This window comes from Cyphomyrmex costatus, unplaced genomic scaffold (assembly GCF_001594065.2).
Source record: "Cyphomyrmex costatus isolate MS0001 unplaced genomic scaffold, Ccosl1.0 scaffold97, whole genome shotgun sequence".
Lineage (NCBI taxonomy): Eukaryota > Metazoa > Arthropoda > Insecta > Hymenoptera > Formicidae > Cyphomyrmex > Cyphomyrmex costatus.
Window position 1 is genome coordinate 1,088,477 of NW_017280561.1, and position 21,180 is coordinate 1,109,656.

Sequence of the window (21,180 nt, forward strand, 5' to 3'; positions counted from 1 at the left end):
ACAAGAAGTTTTCAGAATAACGTAAAAATTCGTTTGCTCTCTCTCTCTCCTTTTTTTTAAATAATATAATAAAATTAATAAAAAGTTGTTACATTATATTGTTATTGCATTAAATTGTATCTGCTATTAAGGGGATTGTATCTGCTGTTAAGGGAAAGTTGTCTGTATTATATTGACTAAACCATATAGTTTTTTATATAACAATTATTTTTTTCCTCTTTTATAAATTCAAAAATTCTTTTCCGGGATTAAACTAAACGCATTAATATACGTGTCTGTGAGGTAGAGTTTAATATGGATAGCGACAAAAAATTTCAAAATTAAGATGTTTATTATTTTTTAATCTAATATGGATCTAGAGCAAATGTTATAACGATGTTATCACATCGTGATAACATTTGCTTCACATAAAAGCTGTGCAATCTGTATACTTACGAAATAATAGTCTACAGACTAGTAATTTACGAAGAAACACAATGTGAAATTCTTAGAGTTGAATTTAGACGATTAATTAATACGTTATTGTTATACAAAAATTTATGTATATGTGTGCGTGAGATATTGATGAGTAACAGTATGTAGTGATGATGTGTCAATGACACATTGTGTGCAAGTTCTACTTACACTATGACTAATTGTCTTTAGGATCTCTTTAAGTTTGATTGATGCGTTTAATAATATCTTGAGCTAGGGACAATCAAATCTTGATTTTTATCTCATAAAGAGTAGAGTATTTTGACTTATAATCTGTATATCGTGGACTATATGAGAGGGTTTGTACCCCCAGCGGGGTACACACCATAAACGGAAGTTGGCCGTGGGAAAAAGAGGGTCTCACAGCTGATTGAAGGTCAACGACAACGTCGTCGCGTACAAGATTAGCGTATTAGGTTATGTCACATATACAATGTTCACATACACAGGATCATTACTACAAATATATATACGCATTACATCATATATAGTATTATGTTTCACACATTAAACTTTTAGGTGACCCTACAACGGTCAATAATACTGTCAGTATTAACAAAAAAAATACTGACAATTGATAATATTACTGTGTGGTTAAAAGAATATTATCATGCGTACTATATATACAGATAAATATAAATAAAAAATTATTATATAATAAATACGTATAAAAAATTAATCAAAAAATATAATTAAAATACATATATTAGGACACACAGCACACTTGAATGTTTTTTATTTTATAATAGATGTATATTTTTCGAAATTCTCTCTCTCTTTCTCTCTGGCTCGCTGTTATTTTCTTACAAATCAATTCTGCGCGAGATACATAACATTCTATTTTTGAATTTCCCATATCAATATTCATAAAATCAGCTACCTTTATATCTGAATTTGTAAAAATGCAAAATGCTCCTTTATCACAACTTGAATGCTTGCGAAACGCGTGCGTGTAACTGATTTACATCCCGTTTGATGCATATGCGTGACGATGCATATATCGATCATGCCATCATGTCGTTGACAATTGGCCAAATAGTCCACTGTGTCGCAACAAAGCTGACCGAGTCCTCTGAAATAATCAGCCTAATTTCATCGCGGCTTTCATCTTCACATGGACGTAAAATGATAATTTATTTTTCTTACCTTGGCATCACGATAATTCTTTGCAGAGAGTAGTAATAGCAATTTTCTCAGGACGCTAAAATAAAATCTGAAACATTTTTTTACACGATTGCGGTTTGTTTACTTTTAAGGTGGGTTTAATCTCATTGATGAACTACATTGGCTAACTGCAATCGAGAATCTAAATGAGTTCAAAATTCGACAAGTCTTGGCTAACGTTGCTGGCTAACAAATCTAAGAGTACGACCTGGAATTCTTTGTTGGCTGACTTTGTCGGAAGCCAACGGGTCAGAAACAGTTAACAATATTGGAATGGCTAAGAGCACTGAACACACATATCGCTTATTTATTAAACAGATTCTAGTATTAATGTTGTTTTTGCTTTGCAGCAATAATGATAATTAAATAATATTATATTATATATTATTTAATTATGATTAAAAAATTATCGTTAAAAGTCTTTTCTTGGTCTTGTTTGTATTTTTGAAATTAAGAGTCCTGTACTTAATTAACGTTTTAAATTAAATTCACTTGTAATTTAATAATTTCATGTTCATAAGCATTTTAGAAAGATCTTAATGATATTAAATAATATATTGAAATCTGTAAATAATTTTATTGTGAAAAATATTATCTCGCAGCCACAGGAAATTTTTATTAAATAAATTGTATTATTATGTGCACAGACAAATGATAGAATTTAATTATTTTATTATTACTTTTATCTTCACGTACTTTTTTTATTTTTTATCTTATCATAAAGCAGCTAACGATAAAAAACTAAAAATTAAAATCTTTATCCTATAATTTATACACTTAGAGATCAATATGGATCAATTTTGGATCACAAACTAATATAATCTTTTTTTACAAGTTTTATTATTATTTTATAACATTCTCCTAAGTCCATCTTCAATAAAATGTAAGGATGTTTTGCTTCTACCGAATTTTAACCTTTATTTACCGAAACATTCAATGTCAAACATTAAAAAGATATTGAAATGTAATCATTGAATGTTATAGCTAAAGAAAAATATACAGATTCCAAGTCCATTAGAGAATTCCTAATCGCAAGCAAGCACGCCTGTCCTGGGAGATGTATTTATGCCACGTACGTAAATCAAGGCGGGCTAAATATAGCACTTTGATCGGTAACGTGCTAATTACGGCAGCCGCGAGCTCTCTTAACTCCCGGTAGTATTCAATAAATTTAAAAACGGAGATAAACTGAAGAGAGAAAGAGTTCCGTGAATCCCCTCCGTTCATCTTCCTTTCGTCGTCGCTTTGATCGCCGTGAAATGACTATCTCGTTATGGCACGAGCTAGCCGCACAGAAACTTACTGATCTCTCGCGCGAATTGCAGTGATGCGCATCGTTGCCCTCTCGGATCAAGCGGTCCGTAGAAGTACGAACGATTTAAGCCAGACGTAATGCACTTTGCCGCTGCTCGTCGATAAAACGTTCAGCTACGGTCGTCGACCCGGGCTTATTAATCCTTTGACGCACATTTTGGAGGTCCCTCTAATTTAATTCTATTTTCACGGCTTTAATTTCAAAGATACCACAACTCGCATAGGGACTTCAAATTTGAAAGATTAAACGTGATTTCAGGATTAAATTATATCTTTTGCATACGATGTATTTTATTCTGAACACTTTTCTGTCAATTTGTTTTTAATCCTGTTTATATTGTAATTTTTTGACACTTGATATTACAATAGAAATTATTGAAATCCGACTGGAATTTCGGTTTCGGTTTCGATCAATTCCGGTCAAAAATCAGAATTTCGGTTTCATTTTATTAAGTACTTTAACGTATTGTATTATTATATTTGTATATAAATGTATTTGACTATATAAATTTTTTTTATATTATATTATATTTATTTCTATACTACACGACATCCGTTTACAACTCGTTTTTTAATTATTCGAAATAATTACATTTTACATTTTAACATAATATAAAAAAATATCGAAAATATCACTTTTTGTGAGATGACATTGTTAAAATTTGAAACGCTATGTACTTGAAAATTCTGTTAAAGATTTTAATGGATATATCGAATAAATTATAAAATAATATGTATGAACGGTGTGTATAAAAAAAAAGATTATATATTTTATATCAAGATAATCCGTTTTTATCTCTGAAAGCCATAGGGGATAAATGAAAGATTTTATTTTTAAGTCTTTATCATTTTTCTTATGCTACAAATTGAGATGTTATTGTAAAAACATTTCTCTCTTTCTCTATCTCGACAATTTAAGCTTTGTCGCTGAATTCCTGCATGACACCGTGTATGCATATAATCCTGATACCTGTCGTCTGAAAGTAAAGTTGCTATATGCAGCGAGCGAGATGGTAGCTCGTATTACGGTCCGCTAATACTACAGTTATATTAATGTACGCGACAGAAAGAAGTCGAAGAGATGTGAAAGATGCAGGATCAAGAAAGGACTGAACAACGTTATTACATTCTCCTCCTCTTTCGTATTAGCTTCTACATTCACCGAGAGCAAAATAAATTATTGCATTATTAATTAATCAGCCTACCGGTTTTCTGTCTTCCGCAAAATACGCACAAAGTAGAGCGTGTTTGAATACGTTGAACAAATTGCTTCTTTTTCGCTTTAAAGAGTCTAAATAAAAGAAAAATTCAACATAAAAAATTAATGTCATCTAACTGTGTTTTGATTTGCGAATATTATTAGTTTTATCTCATGCATTCGATAATTTTTTTATTTTATTCTATTTTTATTGTATATTAATATCATATAGACTCGTAGTCCGACTGGGATACATGTATACGAAAATCTATAAATATATCTTATGCCTCCACAAATTCTAACATTATAAAGTTCGCATTTATGAAATTTAGCATCATGTGATATCGGGCATGATCGCGCGCGCGCGCACACACACACCCATTTGTGAATAGTTATACAGAAAGTCAAATATCGATCATTCTTTTTGGAATTTATTGTCACGTATTGTCTGAATTCTAATATATAAGAGCGTTGGCATTAAATGCAAAGAGAATTGAGAAAACTACCATTCTAGCAAGATTCAGATCATTTTCGAACACGACTGCCATGATTTTAAACATAGCGCCGACGCGTTATTCGGCGATATGAATTTGCGGAACAACGGCATCGTTGAAGTCAATTTCCAAGCTTCCGCTAGCGACGCATTATGATGCTTAAGCGGATAAAAGCGAAATCTCTTTCTCTCTCTTGCTTTAAGAACGTATATATTTCTATGAGAAATATTGAGATACATTTGTGCATAGCGAATCCGAATAGCGAATTAATGAGAAGTTGTGTTAAAAAAATCTTGCTTTAGAATAGCTATAATTATCTCAATCGCTTTATTGCTTCAAATAGAGCTTGACAAGGTTAGATGAGACAAGTCTTCGAATGCCTGTCATAAAGCTTACTTCAAGCATCACCATGCAATGCTCTACTCTATTTAACAGCGAGGAAGACGCGACTAACGGTATGCTTGAGCGCGTGAGTTCCGGTTACGATCTTCGTGAGCTGAAGAGGCTCCTCCAGGAATCCACGCTTCATTCCGACAGGAAGTCACGCCGCCGGAAATTGTGTTGTAAAATAATGTTACCGTATCATGTCGGAAATTACAACCGCAGAAAGAGAAGTAGTATAGAACAAACGGACGGGACATAATTGAAGATTATTTCGTTCTACTTCTTAATCACCTAAGTATGCGTAAGAAGCGCCACGTTACTTTGAACGTTATTAGTGTCTACCTGTGAGAAAATTCTTCCTGACGTTGTCTAATTAATTCAGATAGCGTCTAGAGGGAAAATTAATCGGTGGCAAATTTATGTGCATGTTATTTCTCCTCGCTGTTATTCTCTCTTTCTTTCCAACACAGCTTGTACAGTCTACGAATTATTACGTAGACTACTATACGTATATATTCTCTTGGAACTTTTTATACACGATGTTCCGGAAAGAGTGTAAATCTTTTCACTGTCAGATTTTGTGGAACATTCTAAGACGAAAGCTCTTACGCAAAAATAACGAGGCTACAATACTTTTCAAATTATGAACGATTAAAGTTAGTCAATAGTAGCGCCTCAGGCACGTCTTATAAGTTAGCCGAACAAAGTGAGCAGAATCGATTTTACATTTTTATTTGTTGCTCATTTGTTGCTAACAAGTTGTCAAAGAAAAAAATGCTTATTTTTTTACAACTGATGCTTTATCCTCTTGTTCCACTATAATACTGAGGTTTTTTGTTGTTAATTATACTTATTTTACAAGCGACAAAATAACTTGTATGTTTCAACAGCAACAAATTCCTACGTTATTTTTACGTGGATTGGCTTTATTCTATGTATATATCCTTTAGCGGAACATTAAAAAAAATTTAATAGAGCAACAGATTTTTTTCTTTGGCAACTTGTTAGCAACAAATGAGTAACAAATAAAAATGTTAGTTAAAATCGATTCTGCTCACTTTGTTCTGCTAACTTATAAGACGTCAGGCATGGCACATTGCGCGCGCAGTATGAAAGTGCCTTGTATTATACATTGATTGGTTTTTTAAATATTGACATTATTGTAATGCACTAACCATAAAATCTGTTCTACAATTGCATAAACGTAATTGTAAATAATATAAGTTGCAAGAATCGACCAATCACAGTAGAATGTTCTCCTCATATTTGAGTTTTCCGACAAAACTGAATTTTGTCAAAATTGGTCAACTTTTTATTTTTGATGTCTTTCTACTTTTATCGGACTTGACTACATATTTATTCCATACTCTGACACTCTAAATGTATTTCAATTTAACATCAACACAATACGGTGTCTATATAATTCTTACTATGTTAACGTTAATAAATATTAACCTCAGTATGGTCTGGATTTAACACAATGGCTTTTAAATTCACCCTGTTTAAATCAACACCATTATGGTATGGATTTAAAACCCATGTTAATATAAACCAGAAGTTTTAAATTTATACCATGTTGGTGTTAATATTAATATCACGGTGAAAAGTATATTTATTAACAAGTATGGCGTTAAATTCACATTATATTTTTTAGAGTATACATTATCGACGTCCAACACAAATATCTTATAAAGTACTTTGCAAGCATTTTCTCGCCTTCGGACAGCGTGTGTGGGCTAACAAGCAGCGACAGCAGAACGACTCCGTTATAATTATCGTGTCGGATTAGATTAGATGGCAAGATAATTAAATTGCGAATAACATAACGCCGTCGATAATATTGTATAACGCGATCTCTAGCGAGACGCGCTGTCTTTAACTTTGAGACTACTCTATATAGCAGTAAACGTCAGTTTTCTTGACGACTAGACCCGCAATGAAAGTCGAGCGAGCTAACCGACCCTTCCTGTGCGCGGTGCGACGGCTTCATAGTGATCAACTATTCCTGGACTCAGGTCGGCTCGTGAATCAACTTTCTGGCTGAAAATATAATATATGTACGCGCGCTCGAGCGGAAGTCAGTGATCTCAAATCGCAGTACTTTCTGACGCATCCGCACTACCATAGGATAGTAACGTATATACTATATTTAGGAAAATATTGGTCAGTATACTTCATCGAAGACATCCTAAAATTATCTTTAGGATGTCTTTACTCTGAAAAAAAAAGATTAACTAAATATGGCAACCCTACAACTTTGTCTAAAACACTTTTCCGTATCTCTTATAATGTTCGAGATATTTCGGGGTCAAAATTCAAATGAGACACCCAGTATATTTTCCTGCTCCAGCGTTATCCAAGATCACGTGGACGTGACAGGTCATCTGATCCCACGTACTACGTGCGTGATTTCTGTAAGGAGATCCTAAAATCATGTGTATTGTTAAGATACATATATCTAGAATTATAATAAGAATCGAGAACTATAAGATTTTATAACAGAATCAATATTTTCGCAACTCTTGAGGTACTACGCGAAAAGTTAGTCTCTTTCGTTAGTATATTTTTATTTCTATTTTTTTTAGCTAAAAAACGGGCTATTTATAAAATCTATCGGGAACTGTTATAGATACAAGCAGAACTATTAATAAAATTTCCGATTTTTCAATATGAAGTGCCAAATTCACATAGTTTTTTATACTCTCCATGTATAAGAAACTAGCACCGAAGATATAAATATATTTTGAATAAGTAAATTTATCTGTCTTACCAAAAGTAAGACTTCAAGTAGACATCTTTTCAATTTTTTTTTACTACTTCAGTTCGAAACCTTACTTTGTTTTTGTTATCTATAATAATTTAACGTTAATTGTATAATTCTCCTACATAGATTGAAAAAAAATATATATGTATATACAATATAAAGAATTATTTAAAACAATTATTTTTTTTAAATGTCTTTTTGAGAAACTTTCGAATTAATTCGTTTTAATTCGATTGATGCACTGCATTATGCATCTGTTTGATATGCTCGATCCTACTGACATTTCGGAGTGATTCGTAAGGGTATATTTATCGCAGAACCCCCATGCTTTGTTTGCATTATGCGAACAGCAGGATTTATTCCGCTCTCGAGACGAAGCCCGTTTTGGTCGTACCGTATGAGAATACGCCACTTGCGAACGTAACAGAAGGGGCATGCAAATTTATCAATTTAGCGCTCCGATGCACTCAAACGCATTGCATCATTGCTCCGTAATCGCGGCGGAACTAGCGCGGCAGTTATCATTATGTATAATTCGTCGTCATCGCGTTTAACCTTCATATTTCCCGATATTTCCCAAACGCGTGAAATGAATGAATTCAAAATATAGGTCAGTAAATAGCATTTTGATATCTTCTAAAAATTAGAGTGTGGATTTGATGGTAATAAATCCACATCATATCAGTGTATATTATTATCAACATGATGACAATTACATAAACACCGTGGTGTTACATCCACGTTATATTGATGTTGGTATAAACTTTAATATTTAAGGTGGATTTAATATGGTTTCGTTTTTCATGTAATTGCGAAAAACAAGAATGATTATATTCTAAAAAATATGCTTGTGGATTTAAGACGATATATAAATATTAAATATAATCATTTTGGTTGATATAAATAGGAATAATATAGTATAGATTTAATATTATGTTCATATATCGCATGCGATGTTACATTCATACTCATATTTTTTAGAATTTTGTAATTTCTGCTTTCCTAATTATATAAAAACCGAATTTATATAGATTATTTATACAAAAGTTTTGATCTCAATTATACATTTGAGCAGCATACTTTCAAAATACATTTTGTCCATAATTTATAATTTTCTAAAAACGAGAAAGGAAGTCATAAGGAAACAACATGTTTATCCGAAAATAACAATTTGCTAATCAGTAAGATGTTAAATGTTAAACAAATGCATTTTGTTTGTCTCTAGTTAAAGAACATAATGCATTTTGAGTTTCTAGACTTTTTTCAGCATATACAATAAATTGATGGTGAAGAAGTGCTTTCAGAATATCGTAGAATAGAGCTTAAAATATGTTTTTAACACCAAACATAATGTCATCTCTAACTCAAAATATAAAATTTTGGACAAAATGCATTTTGAGAGTCTGCTTCTCGTTTGTTCACAGTGTTCGCGAAAATCTTAAGTAAATCTTAGTACTAGGAATGAATCGTTGAGTATCTTCGAGTTGCCTATTTTTCCTTTTATCAAAATCTTGAGACGATATCAATGATCATTTGTCGTGCATGTAACAACGTAATCGCCACGCGTCATCGCACGACTTGACCTTGGTTAACACAACACAAAATAAAGTGACTCACGTTCTCACGAAGGTGATAACTGCAACGGAATTATCGCGGTGCACGACGGTTACCCGACGTAGAATAATCGAGCGGATAAGCCGGACTCTTTTAATTTTCCGATGTATACCACCGAGTTCGAAATAACTTCGCTCCCTACGTATGGCTTTCTTATCGTGTACCTTAGAGATATCGGCTCGTCGGAGTCTTACTTTAGAAATCGCTGTTATCGATTTATTATGCTTACCACGCATGAGGTATTGAAGTTGATCGTTTTGCACGTGAAAGATACACAATAGCTCGAAAAGGTATTCGAATGATTTCACTCAAATATTGCTGCAGCATCCGAACTCACTCCGTTAAATGCCAGCCTGTTTTCCCTCGGCAACACGAATGTCTTCAGGGAGAGTTTCGTTATTTATTTCTCGGTTTCCAGAAGTTGCCCTTGACAAGAAATTTATCTAATGATTCCAAAAGGTTTAACGGGCTAAATACAGCCTAGAAAAAGATACATTAGCTAAAGATACAAAGCAGTAATTGTGTTTTCAGTAGATGCTAATTTTTGCAATAAATGACGCTGCAATATGTTAGATAAGAACAGATATACGCGATTAAGCGAGATAGAAGATGATATAAGAAACTGACTTTAGAGTTAAAAATTGCATTTAGCCCAAGAAAACGAATTTTTTTACCTCTTAAATATCTCGGGTTTGGCTACTCTTACGTGAAAAGTGTCTCTTATCAAATTGAAAAGTTTTTAAATTCACACTTTTTATTAAAAATACTTTATATATTCGCAAATTTATTTACATAAAGTTACATTGCGATATTAATTATCCAGTAAATAAATAAAATATTCATTTATTTTAAATCTTTGTATTTCTAATTTGTAAATCTGATTAGTAAATCGCAATAAAACTTCGCATAAGTTTTTATTTTATGAAAACTCAAAATACTTATTTAAAACACAATATTTATATGTATAGGTTTATAGTTTGTTTAAAGTATAAATATTAACTTTCATTTATAAAAATAATTCCCCCCGATAAATTCTTAAGAGAAATTTATGAAACATATACATATGTATATACGTATCTTTTTATAAATTTTTAAAATAAAGATAACCTATTAAAGAAAAAAGGAAAGAAAATAAACATTCGCATTTATCGATTATAAATGTGTTTCAGGTAGTCCCAATGCTACTCTATCAAGAAGACATTTCGGACATCCTCATTTCGAGTATTTCTTGGTGCGAACGTGAGTACGTCCAGTTTATATTCTTCCGCATTGCGATAAAAATTGATCTAATCTATGTCAAATTTCCCTTTACATTAATAGGAAAATTATTTAACTGAAAATATTATGAGATCTTTTTTGACGATACAGAAAGAATATCTTATTTAAGGAATAAGAAATAAATATACGAACCGCTTTAGACAGTTTTAATTAATTTTCACACCTTTGTAAATTTCACAAACCATTAGACTCTAAAAAATATCGTGTGAATTTAACGTCATACGGAGTCTACATATAATTTTGTTTATGTTGATTTAATATTAACATCAACTTAGTGTGGATTTAAACACCATACACATTTTCTTCTCTTTGCAATAATCATAAATACTCTTTTGCCATGTTTAATCTTGAGATCGAGATACGAAGGAGCTATCAGATAAATGCTAATCTTTTGTCTGAATCTCTTTCTTATCAATATATGTATATCTAATAAAAAGAAATTAGATTGATCAGTATATACAATTTAGTTATTTTTATTAGAAAGACATTATGTAACAGAAAAAGAATGGTGCTGACATGTATTGCTAAAACATGGAGAAAGTATTTCTCTTAAAGAAGGCAATTAATAAATATTAGAAGCACGCAAGAACGGTCCACACAGATTGACGCGGTTGTACGATTATTCGGCGATTCCCAATTTTTTGTCAGAATCGATCTATTTCCGCGCGTTAAATATAAAAACTTGCAATCTTAAACGATCTCCTGCTCTCGATGCAACGTTAACAACCAATTGCGAGCTCTACTTGTAGGAAGTCACTATTTTACAAGTAGGAGTCCGAATTCGCGTTGAGTTAGGGAAAACGTGCGACAGATAGTGCATGATGCAAGCGCTTCGGGAGGACGAATTGACGTATGCTACTGGATCAAGCGGCGTCTAGAAACAACATCTAGAACGAAGAACAGCGGACAACTAAAGCGGAGTAGAGCAGATGTAGCTATAGCCGGCCGTCTGTCTTGTAACCTTTGCCTCGCTTTTGCGTCACGCTCAGTCGCGGTTCGACTTTCCGCTGGCGAACGTTCCTCTTCTCTTCTCACGATCCGCCGCGTAACGGAAGCTACTCGCTGCTGCGCCAAAAGTAACAGCATTTACGTTGGAAGCATTAGTGACGCTGTTTCGGAGCTACTGTTTAAAATGCTTTTAAAAACATGGAATTTTATGTCAATATGTGATTTCCACATTTTAACTCTCGGAACGCAAACGCAACATAGAAATAATAACATGTACTTTTTCGACAAGGGGTTGAAATAATTTTAGAAGTTTCGATCATCTATCAATGCAGTGCGACCGTCTCGATAGTTGAAATAATCATTAAAATGGAATCGTGTGATGTGGCTTCGTTTGAACGCACAGGCGTCAGTGCGAGTGAACGAGTGTTTTGAGTCGCGGAAGCAGTCCCGAGACGCGAGTTTGTCGCAACGCGCATGCGAAATCGCACACGTGAGAAACGAACAACGGCAAATGCATCTGAGCATAAACTAAGATTGAGTTTAAAGAGATGTTGGAGCGACGGCAATTACCACCGAATTACAGTGCAATCGAAATTTTCGAACTGGCTTCACGGATTGCAAAATTTTTTTACAGAATTAAAATAGAAAATCCGGGTATGTCGATTTCATAAGAAATTCGCATAGAAATGAAAGTAATTCACGATTGAATCATAGAACTGTCCTGCGTTTGCTTAATATAATATAAAAGTTTTATAGTTCGTACACTGACAATGAGAAAAAAGTTGCTGTTTCAAAAAGAATATTAGTTGATGCATAATGTTACGGTCTCGGGCTGTCAAGGAAATAATGTTAATTTGTTAATTTGAACAAATAACATGATTGACATAACTCACATGTATATTTAATTTAAATAAATATATAAATACTTGAACTAAATAATCACTACGAATTAAACGCATTTAGTCAAGTTAATAACTTTTTTCTCAGTGTATAAGTATATAACATAAGTATTCAGCGGATCTAAGATTATACTTGAACGAACAATTACTGATTGTGAGTTTGTATATCTAACAAGTAAACCTAACTTTCTCTGACTAGCTGAATTTAATTAAACTTAGTATATTTGTGTAGATGAGTTAAAAATAATAAACACATATTTCTTTTATATTGGCAGTGGTGCAGGTTTAAGAATGCGAATTATCATCTTTTAAAATTTAAATCATAAGCGAGTACTTAAGTCCATGTCTCTGAAGCTGGCATTCCCAAATGCGAATTTTAATAAAATTAACATCGTATTCCATTATCCACCATGTGTCCACATTTGTCCACAAAAAAAAATGTTATCCACTCTTGAAAAAAAGTTATAAATAAACAAAAAATTGAAGCACCTCCATGGTGAACAAAAGAAAATTATGGGTGGACAAACGCGTACGCATGGTGGACAATCGAATCCCGTATGTAATTCGGAAGAATATTCACATGGGGGTGCTATAATTTTTTATTTATTTGTAATTTTTTTTCAAGGGTGGACAACATTTTTTTTTGATGAACAAATGTGGACAAATGGTGAACAATCGAACGCGATGTTAATTTTACCAAAATTCGCGTTTGGGGGTGCCAGCTTCACAGACCTGGACTTAAGTAAGTAACCGTTTTCTTGGACGTTTTTTTTTTCTATATCGGATATCGCTGACTTTATCATCAAAGACGCGGCGGCCGGCGCCTAAAGATAGGAAGTCGGGTCTGTCGGTCAGTGACTGCGTGTAATCACATTTAAAGCGAATCGTTTCCTTCGTGCCCGTTCCGATTCATTGCGAGTATTTGCATTACGTCGTGGTGGATGGATCCGATACAGTTATCTGCTAGTGATAACGGCGATGACGCTCATCCGCGGGAGACTCGCACCGCGACACACCAGTTTGACAGGAGACAATTGACTCATTGCGCTAATAATAATGTTCTTCGCTATATATACATAGATTATAATATAAGCTCTGCGACACGCGTGATTTCATACAATCACTCGACCGTTACGAGATATCGAACCACTTACACGGCTTAATCCTTTTGATACTCGAAGAACATGTTCGCTATTGATATGTTCCGCGTTCTCGACGGAACCACCTGTTTCTCGATAACTTAACTCACAATATTTGATTAAAATTCAATACTCTTTTGTACGATTTATCAGATTACTGAGGTGTGAAAATTAATATGTATCTAATTAAAACTACAGATTTTAAAACACTATTTTTTGAATGATACAAACTTCATACATTATATAATTCATATACAATATTTTAAAAAAGATTATTTTACGAAATAAATCTTTTTTAAAACTGTACATGTCTACTAAATTCTATAGAATCGTCTGAATCTTTCCTAAGTAATTGTTGCGAATGGTATATTGTTAACTTCCAACTATGTGTCTCGGAGCATTAATCAACCGGCTTTGCCGTCATGCTCTTATTACCGTGAACGGTATACTTGTTTTCTGTCCATTTGTGACGACCCTCAATTGATCTCTTTTGTATCGCTACGTATTTTTCTCATCATCGTGTCTACCTGGTTAATGACTCCCGCCGATCTTCCACGGCGATTGTACTGAATTTCCGTCTACGTGTTTGTTTCCCGTTTACCTAGGTGAAAGAAAAAGGAACAATGTTGTCGTACATGCTGCCGACGGAGGACAAGCCACCGCCCGGCGAACCCAGCAGTCAACAGAACAATTATCGCACGGCCAGCAAGCTGCAGAAGAGCACCACTGTGGTGAGCACATCTCCCAGACAATGCGCGGACACGACTAGAGCGATGATAGTCTCCACCAAGATCGAGGATCCGGCCGGCGGCGATCCTGTCGCTCGGCACGGTTTCCCTCGACTGGTCGAGAGCCCGAAGCACAATGGGACGACTACCGCGAGGAAATCGACCCTCCACAACGCCAGCAGAGTTACTAAGGACGATAGCCTCTACAGCATCGACAGCGTAGCCAGTACCGTCGGCAGCGAACGCAAGAATAAGATTCTCAACGGCGCGAAGCACGCCAGCCTGAAGAGGTAAGTGAAAGAAGATTGCTTTATCAAACAAGTGATTTATTTCAAATTAAGGTTATTCGCAAACGAGAAGTCACTAATCTAGATCTTGCACACCCTATAAAATAAACATTAAATCATTTTTTAAACAATTATAAATGAAATTCAAGAGAGCGAGCAATGTTCAACACAAATAAACATTCAAAGGCAATATTCAATCAAAGTGAACGTTGATATGTAATAACATTTTTGTGTGACTTTTATAATTTCTAAAGTTCAACCTTTATTTTTTTAAATAAACTCTCTCCTCTCTTCCCCTCTCTCAGCAAATTCATTGGATTTCACACGATAAAGTGCCTCTCTTTCGCGAAAAAAAGTGGAGCTCGAAAACTACATATCGAATCTACAGGCTGACTTTCGCACGTGTGTGCGAAACTTTTACCGGTACTTGCACGAAAGATAGGTCAGGGTTAACCTCACCGTGACTTCGACGGGGCGCCTTAATGCATCAAAGTAGAGTGTCGCTACGTACCGAGACCGTCTCTTGCATGCATTTATTATAATACTCGTAATTCTGACAAGAGACACACGAAATAGCTAGAGAGATGTATCATTATGAAATTAATGTGAAATAACGCGAAGTAGAAAGAAACTTTATCCTGTCGATTGTGTATGTTTTATAACACTTTGTATTATAAATGTTATGATATTATCAAAACTGTATAATTAAAATAATATTTGAAGATGAATTAGAGTAACTAAACGGATTCAGACGTAACAGCAGTTAAACATGATGTACGCAAAAGTACTCTTGCAGTTTCTCGTCGATAAAAATTCCACTGACAGAAATGTTTTCATACATATTAACAAAATCGATAACCATTGATTTTGTTGATATATGAAAATTTGCGTACTTTTTCATTAAAAAATTGTAATGTTCTAATACAAATTTGGTTATTCTGATTTATTATTTTTTTGGTTATCTAATAATTGCTTAGACAACAAAAGAGGCGTATCAATAATGCCGTTTTTAATTCTACACTGATTTAACTTATTCTTATTGGGTCAAATTAATTCTTTAGATGAACTTCATATTTTCCTAAAACTATTTTGCATAATGACGAATAGTTTTTTTTAAATATACGATTTTAAAATCGTTTTTTTAAAAATATATTTTAAAACATGATCTCATTGTAAAATCTATTATTAATACCTATATTAATACATTAAAATAATGAATACGTACTTTTATGTATCCAAAAAAATTCAATTGTTTTTCTTTTAAAGCAAATATTATTAAAACTAAAAAAGAAAAATATTTTTAAATAAAAGTTGAATAAAAGTTTTCAGGAAATTTTTTTTTTTATTATATGTAAAACGCTGTCCAATTTGACAGTTTGATAGTTCGTTCTGATAATTCTATGGTAATTCCTATATATTTCTGAATGTATCCTAATGCGCTTTCTGAAGAGTGTTGATTATTTTAACAATTTGTTAATTCTTTTACATAATTTTTATTATCCAAGAATATTTAATACACTAACATGTTCATTGTAACATCAATTAATGTATTTTCGAGGATGACCGTTTATTTAGGTTCTTGATAATAATACTGGCAACGCATAGTTTGAATCACTCTAAAAAGGAACTGATCCGTTGCCAAAACGCTGTTGCGTTCTTAGGAAATACTGTTGCGTATTTAGCGTTTATTTTTGCAAGTGTGTATTGGCAGATAGATGTGTTTGCACATGCAGCTAGAACTTTTACTTTATTTCTTTAAAAGATTTCAATAAACACATTTTATACACATTTATATATATATCTATATATATATCATAAATATTAAATATTTTGTTAATTACATTTATTATGCATATTTAAAATCTATGAAAAGATTAAATAATTACACTATTGGTTAATATTAGAAAGTAAAAATTTACTTATTGTTTTGTTAAGTTAAAAAATACGGGAAATTTTGCTAAAAAATACAACTTTACCAATTCTGACATATAATAAGCACGATGCTGTTGTATATCAGATGTATCAAATATCTTGTTAATATTAATAATATCCTTATGTGCATACTTAGAATTCATGAAAATGAATAAATAATGCGAAATTCGATAAAAAGTTAGCACTCCATTTTTAAAAAATCTAAAAAGAATGTTTATTGAGCGGAACTCTTGTTATTAACTATAGGGAACTCTTCGTCTCGTCAAAAGGAAGGGGGAACTCTAATCAGAACTCCTGAGTACTATAGTTGGGGTGCTAACTTAACATACCCGGACCTCCAGTATTAAAAAATCGATGTTTTTCTTCATGCATTCGTTTGCTCATCGTTTGCTCACGAATGCTCAGTTGGAATTTTTATTTGCTCACCCTTAGTTCAAAAGATATACGAAAATCGATTTTTTAATATTGGGGGGCTAGTGTGAAGTTGGCCTCACAAAACATAATTTTCGTATATCTTTTGAACTAAGGGTGAGCAAACGAAAATTCCAACTGAGCATTCGTGAGCAAACAAATGCATGAAGAAAAAAATCAATTTTTTAATATTGGGAGACCAGCTTCACACGGGTTTTTGTAAATGGTTTGACCAGAAGTTTTATCTAATTGATTGTGTTGATGGAGGGAAGGATCAGAATTCCTGTCTATGTATTATCTCCTTTAAGAGGATTCAAACAGAGAGGAGTTGAAACGTCTATCATATGTTGCGAACATATTTAGTAATTATTATAATATACAAAATTACTAAAAAGTTATTCTTGTATAAATATACCATGTAATTTTTGTGAATAGTTGTTGAATGAATTTGTCGGGATTTTTTTCTGATTCTTTTTCGCTGGAGCCACTTCCGAGGCGAGTAATGAATAACTATGTGCGACATATACTTTATACTTATATACGGGTCAATCTCGATCACGCGCGATCGTAATATGATGCCATGGCGATAGCGAGATTTTGATTTTGATATCATCTTTGCGGTTGTCGGTTGTGGTCACGCGATAGAAAACTGAGGTTTACAACAAGTATTTTTCATGTGCTGATCGATATCATGTGACCTGTTTCGACCGCATGTCGAATAAAAGATGTTAAAATAAGTAAAGAGTCATTTAGCTATAAAGACGTTTCTGAAAATGTGGAGAGAAAATATTATTCTTACATATTTGTTTATATAATTCTGTAATAATTTCATTATAAATTTATCCATGAACTTGTTTGTTTATTTATGTATTTGTTGCTTCAATAAGAATTGATTACTGTTTAGGGTATCCTTCGGCTCGAGTAAAGGATCGATGGTGGAAACACTCGTTTATGAGACCCCAGTGCAAGAGGAACCTGAGATCAATCACTTTCTGGACCACAACGGCCGCCTACCTCCTCCTATGATACCTGTGCCTGATACTGAGTAAGTCTTAATCTCACAAAAAAGAATTATCGAAATTAATTTTTTTAATCTCGAGTTTTAAGTATTTTAAATATTTCAAATATTTCAATATTTGTTATATATTTTTAATATAAGAAGCATGTGGCACATTTATTGTTAGATTATACATGCAAATTTAATGCAACGAGCTTAATTTTTCATAAATCAATTTTAATTGACGGTAAAGCAATGAGATATTTGCCTAAATTCTAAACAGAATCGTATAGCTTGTAACATATTTTCGTAAGATTTATAAGAACTCTTGAGTGCTTATACCTTTATATAATATCTTTACAGATAGCTAGGTAGCCATAAGATTTACAAGAAATCAGAAATTTACTAACAATCATATATACGTCTTACGATACGTACGCATAAAATTAGAATACTATAATCGTACAAGTTTTACGAGAACAAGTTACAAGTCTTATGATTCTACTTAGAATTGACCCAATTGTGCCACATACTCGTAGATACATATATTGAATATATGACGCACTGGCTTATTTTTCGCGAGCAACCATAATTTTGGCAACAACTCATAAATAAAAACATCTCAAAGTTTTGATCGCGAAAGGCGATTATCGCGTTAAATCGCATCCTCGAGAGCCGCATGTGCGTGACGTCAACTGGCGCACCCGGCACCGAAATAGCAACCGTTTCTATGTGCACATGCATCGAGAAGCAATGCTAGATTGCGTAGAAATCGACGTCTGTAAATACCGAATCCGCTCGTCAAATTGAAACGCGGCGCAAAATCTTGCTGTTGCTGCATCAAATCTCCTTTGGGCTTCGTCTCCATCCTCAATGAACAGATGTTCATCGTTAAATGTAACAAGATACCGAACCAAGAGTCTGCGAGATCGAGATGTGCTTCCCGCCGGCCGCGGCCCCATGATGATGAATTTTTCGTTAATAATTCTTTAAAAAGCATGATTTATTAACACATTAATATAGAGTACTACCCATCATCCGCGTGATCAACTGATTTTTCAATGGCATCCTGACGGTTATTGATGATCAGTATTATTAAAATTATTTATAAATTGTTTATGAATGTTTAGGTTAAAATTGGTTAATGAAGCCAACGATTTTCATTACAAAGAATTTTATAGATATATTCGCAAAAGCTAAGGTAAAAAAATATAATTTCTATAATAAGTTACCTTTCTCTTTACGAAATGTATATATATATATATATATATATCCAAATTTATTATCTTAAAAATGTATTATTCTAAATTTTTACAAAATAACTATTATTTCGACATGTATTATTATAAAATATATAATTAGACAAAACATAAAATATTTTATTGTAATAATTATATCCGTGATATCAAAGTAAATACACAAATAAAATTAAAATTAAAAAATTAAAAATATAAAAAATAAATCTTCGTCTACACTGGTACATGTATGTAAATGCACTCATGTAATGTGTATAGCCGTTGAAAAATGGCGCTTTGGCGGCTATTCTGATATTCTGCATTTCATTTATAAGCATTGAAAACCTGTAGTTCATGTTACGTATATTATTATTAGATTTTCAGTATTTGCAATGAATAACGGAACGCTGTCACGATATTAGCGTGTACTAACGTGATTCCCCGTTCCGCCAAGGCGATGCCAACCCGTAGCGATCAGTTGTATTTATCGTCATTTATACGTTGTACCTTAACGCGAACAGTAGTCATTGTTACTTCGTAGATATAGAATTGTTAAGAGAGTAAAGGCTTTTATACAGAAATTAATGCACATTTTGAGTTGCACAAGCATACCTATTATTCTCGTAATTACAAGGCCATAAAGACACGAGTCAGCGAGAAAACAACGTTCGACGTAATAGGTCATGTCTTTCTTTAACAATAAAAAAAGTTATAAAATTTAAAAGAGGAAAAAGAATCGAAACCATTATCTTGGTACGTCTTCGTCGTAGTTTTGGGTAGCGCTAAGAGTAGACATTTTTTAAATTGATTGTCTTTGCAGTTTTTTTACTCATCCGCGCGAGCACATTCCAGCGTATGTACATGGAGGCGTCTAAAATAACAGCCCCTATTATATCGTTATTTTAGTTTTACATTACAATGCATAGTGCAAACAAGAGTGCATAATTTAAAAACATTACGTTATAATGAGAATATAATATTATTTAATTACACAAATTAAACATTTTACTATATATTGTATTTATGATAATATAAAAATTTTATTGTTTCGTACACGGTAGGGCATATAAAATTTGTTGAGCAATGTTAACCTTCAAGGTGAAAAGAGGTTCACCTCTTGGTGACCATCTTTTTTGATATCACAAATTTTAACGTGACGTCAATTTGACATATCCTTAAATGGAAGTATATTTCACTAATATATTATTACGATATATTTGTTACTTGCTAGATAATTTTATTACATATGATATTTATAATATTTTACAAACAAGATATAATTTTTATTAATGTAAGTATAATAATATCTTTTATTTTTAAATATGAAAAGTGTGTTTTTACTTATATATTTTATATAGAAGGCTACAAAAATAAAAAAACCTGTGTAATTTAATCAGCAAAGATGAAGAAAAGAACGTCATATTTGTGCAACAAATGCGGAGCACCTGCGTATTTGGAGTGTCTGGCAAAAATCTGCACAATTTGCCGTGGCGACTATTAAACATAAAAAAAATAAAACATTCTAAAAGAACACATTTGAAAATAAAATATATTATTGTAATTATATTGATAAAAATTATATTTTGTTTGTAAAATATTATAAAGATTATACAATAAAATCATCTAGAAAGTAATAATCGTAATAATATATTAATATTAATGAAATATACCTTCATTTAAGGATACATCAAATTGACATCAATACTAGTGATACGAAGTTAATTTGACATACGTCACCTCACGTTGGGGGTCACATTTTACAAAAGATAGAAAGAATTTACATTTACACTTTGATAGCATTGTCTTTCGATTCGTTTCCTAATTTAAGAGTTAACTTTAAATCTGGATGCATATTTGCTCAATCCGTATTAGATCCGAGTTTAATTTTCTGAATTGCTAAATCTAGTTCTTATTATAAAT

At 32.7% G+C, this 21,180-nt stretch overlaps 1 protein-coding gene across 6 annotated transcripts in view; it reads left to right on the plus strand.

Moving 5' to 3' along the window:
* Nucleotides 1-21,180, plus strand: part of LOC108782215 (uncharacterized) — a 69,828-nt gene that overhangs the window by 15,585 nt on the left and 33,063 nt on the right. For 2 of the 6 annotated variants that reach the window (XM_018550425.1, XM_018550431.1), the window contains exons 2-4: nucleotides 10,576-10,645; nucleotides 14,276-14,688; nucleotides 17,933-18,073. In XM_018550425.1, the coding sequence (XP_018405927.1) occupies nucleotides 14,294-14,688; nucleotides 17,933-18,073 (536 nt within the window). In that variant the 5' untranslated portion in view covers nucleotides 10,576-10,645; nucleotides 14,276-14,293. Of the gene's footprint in view, nucleotides 1-10,544; nucleotides 10,650-12,252; nucleotides 12,287-13,250; nucleotides 13,274-14,275; nucleotides 14,689-17,932; nucleotides 18,074-21,180 lie in introns of those variants that run through there. The other 4 variants (XM_018550427.1, XM_018550426.1, XM_018550428.1 and 1 more) reach the window with 4 other exon arrangements.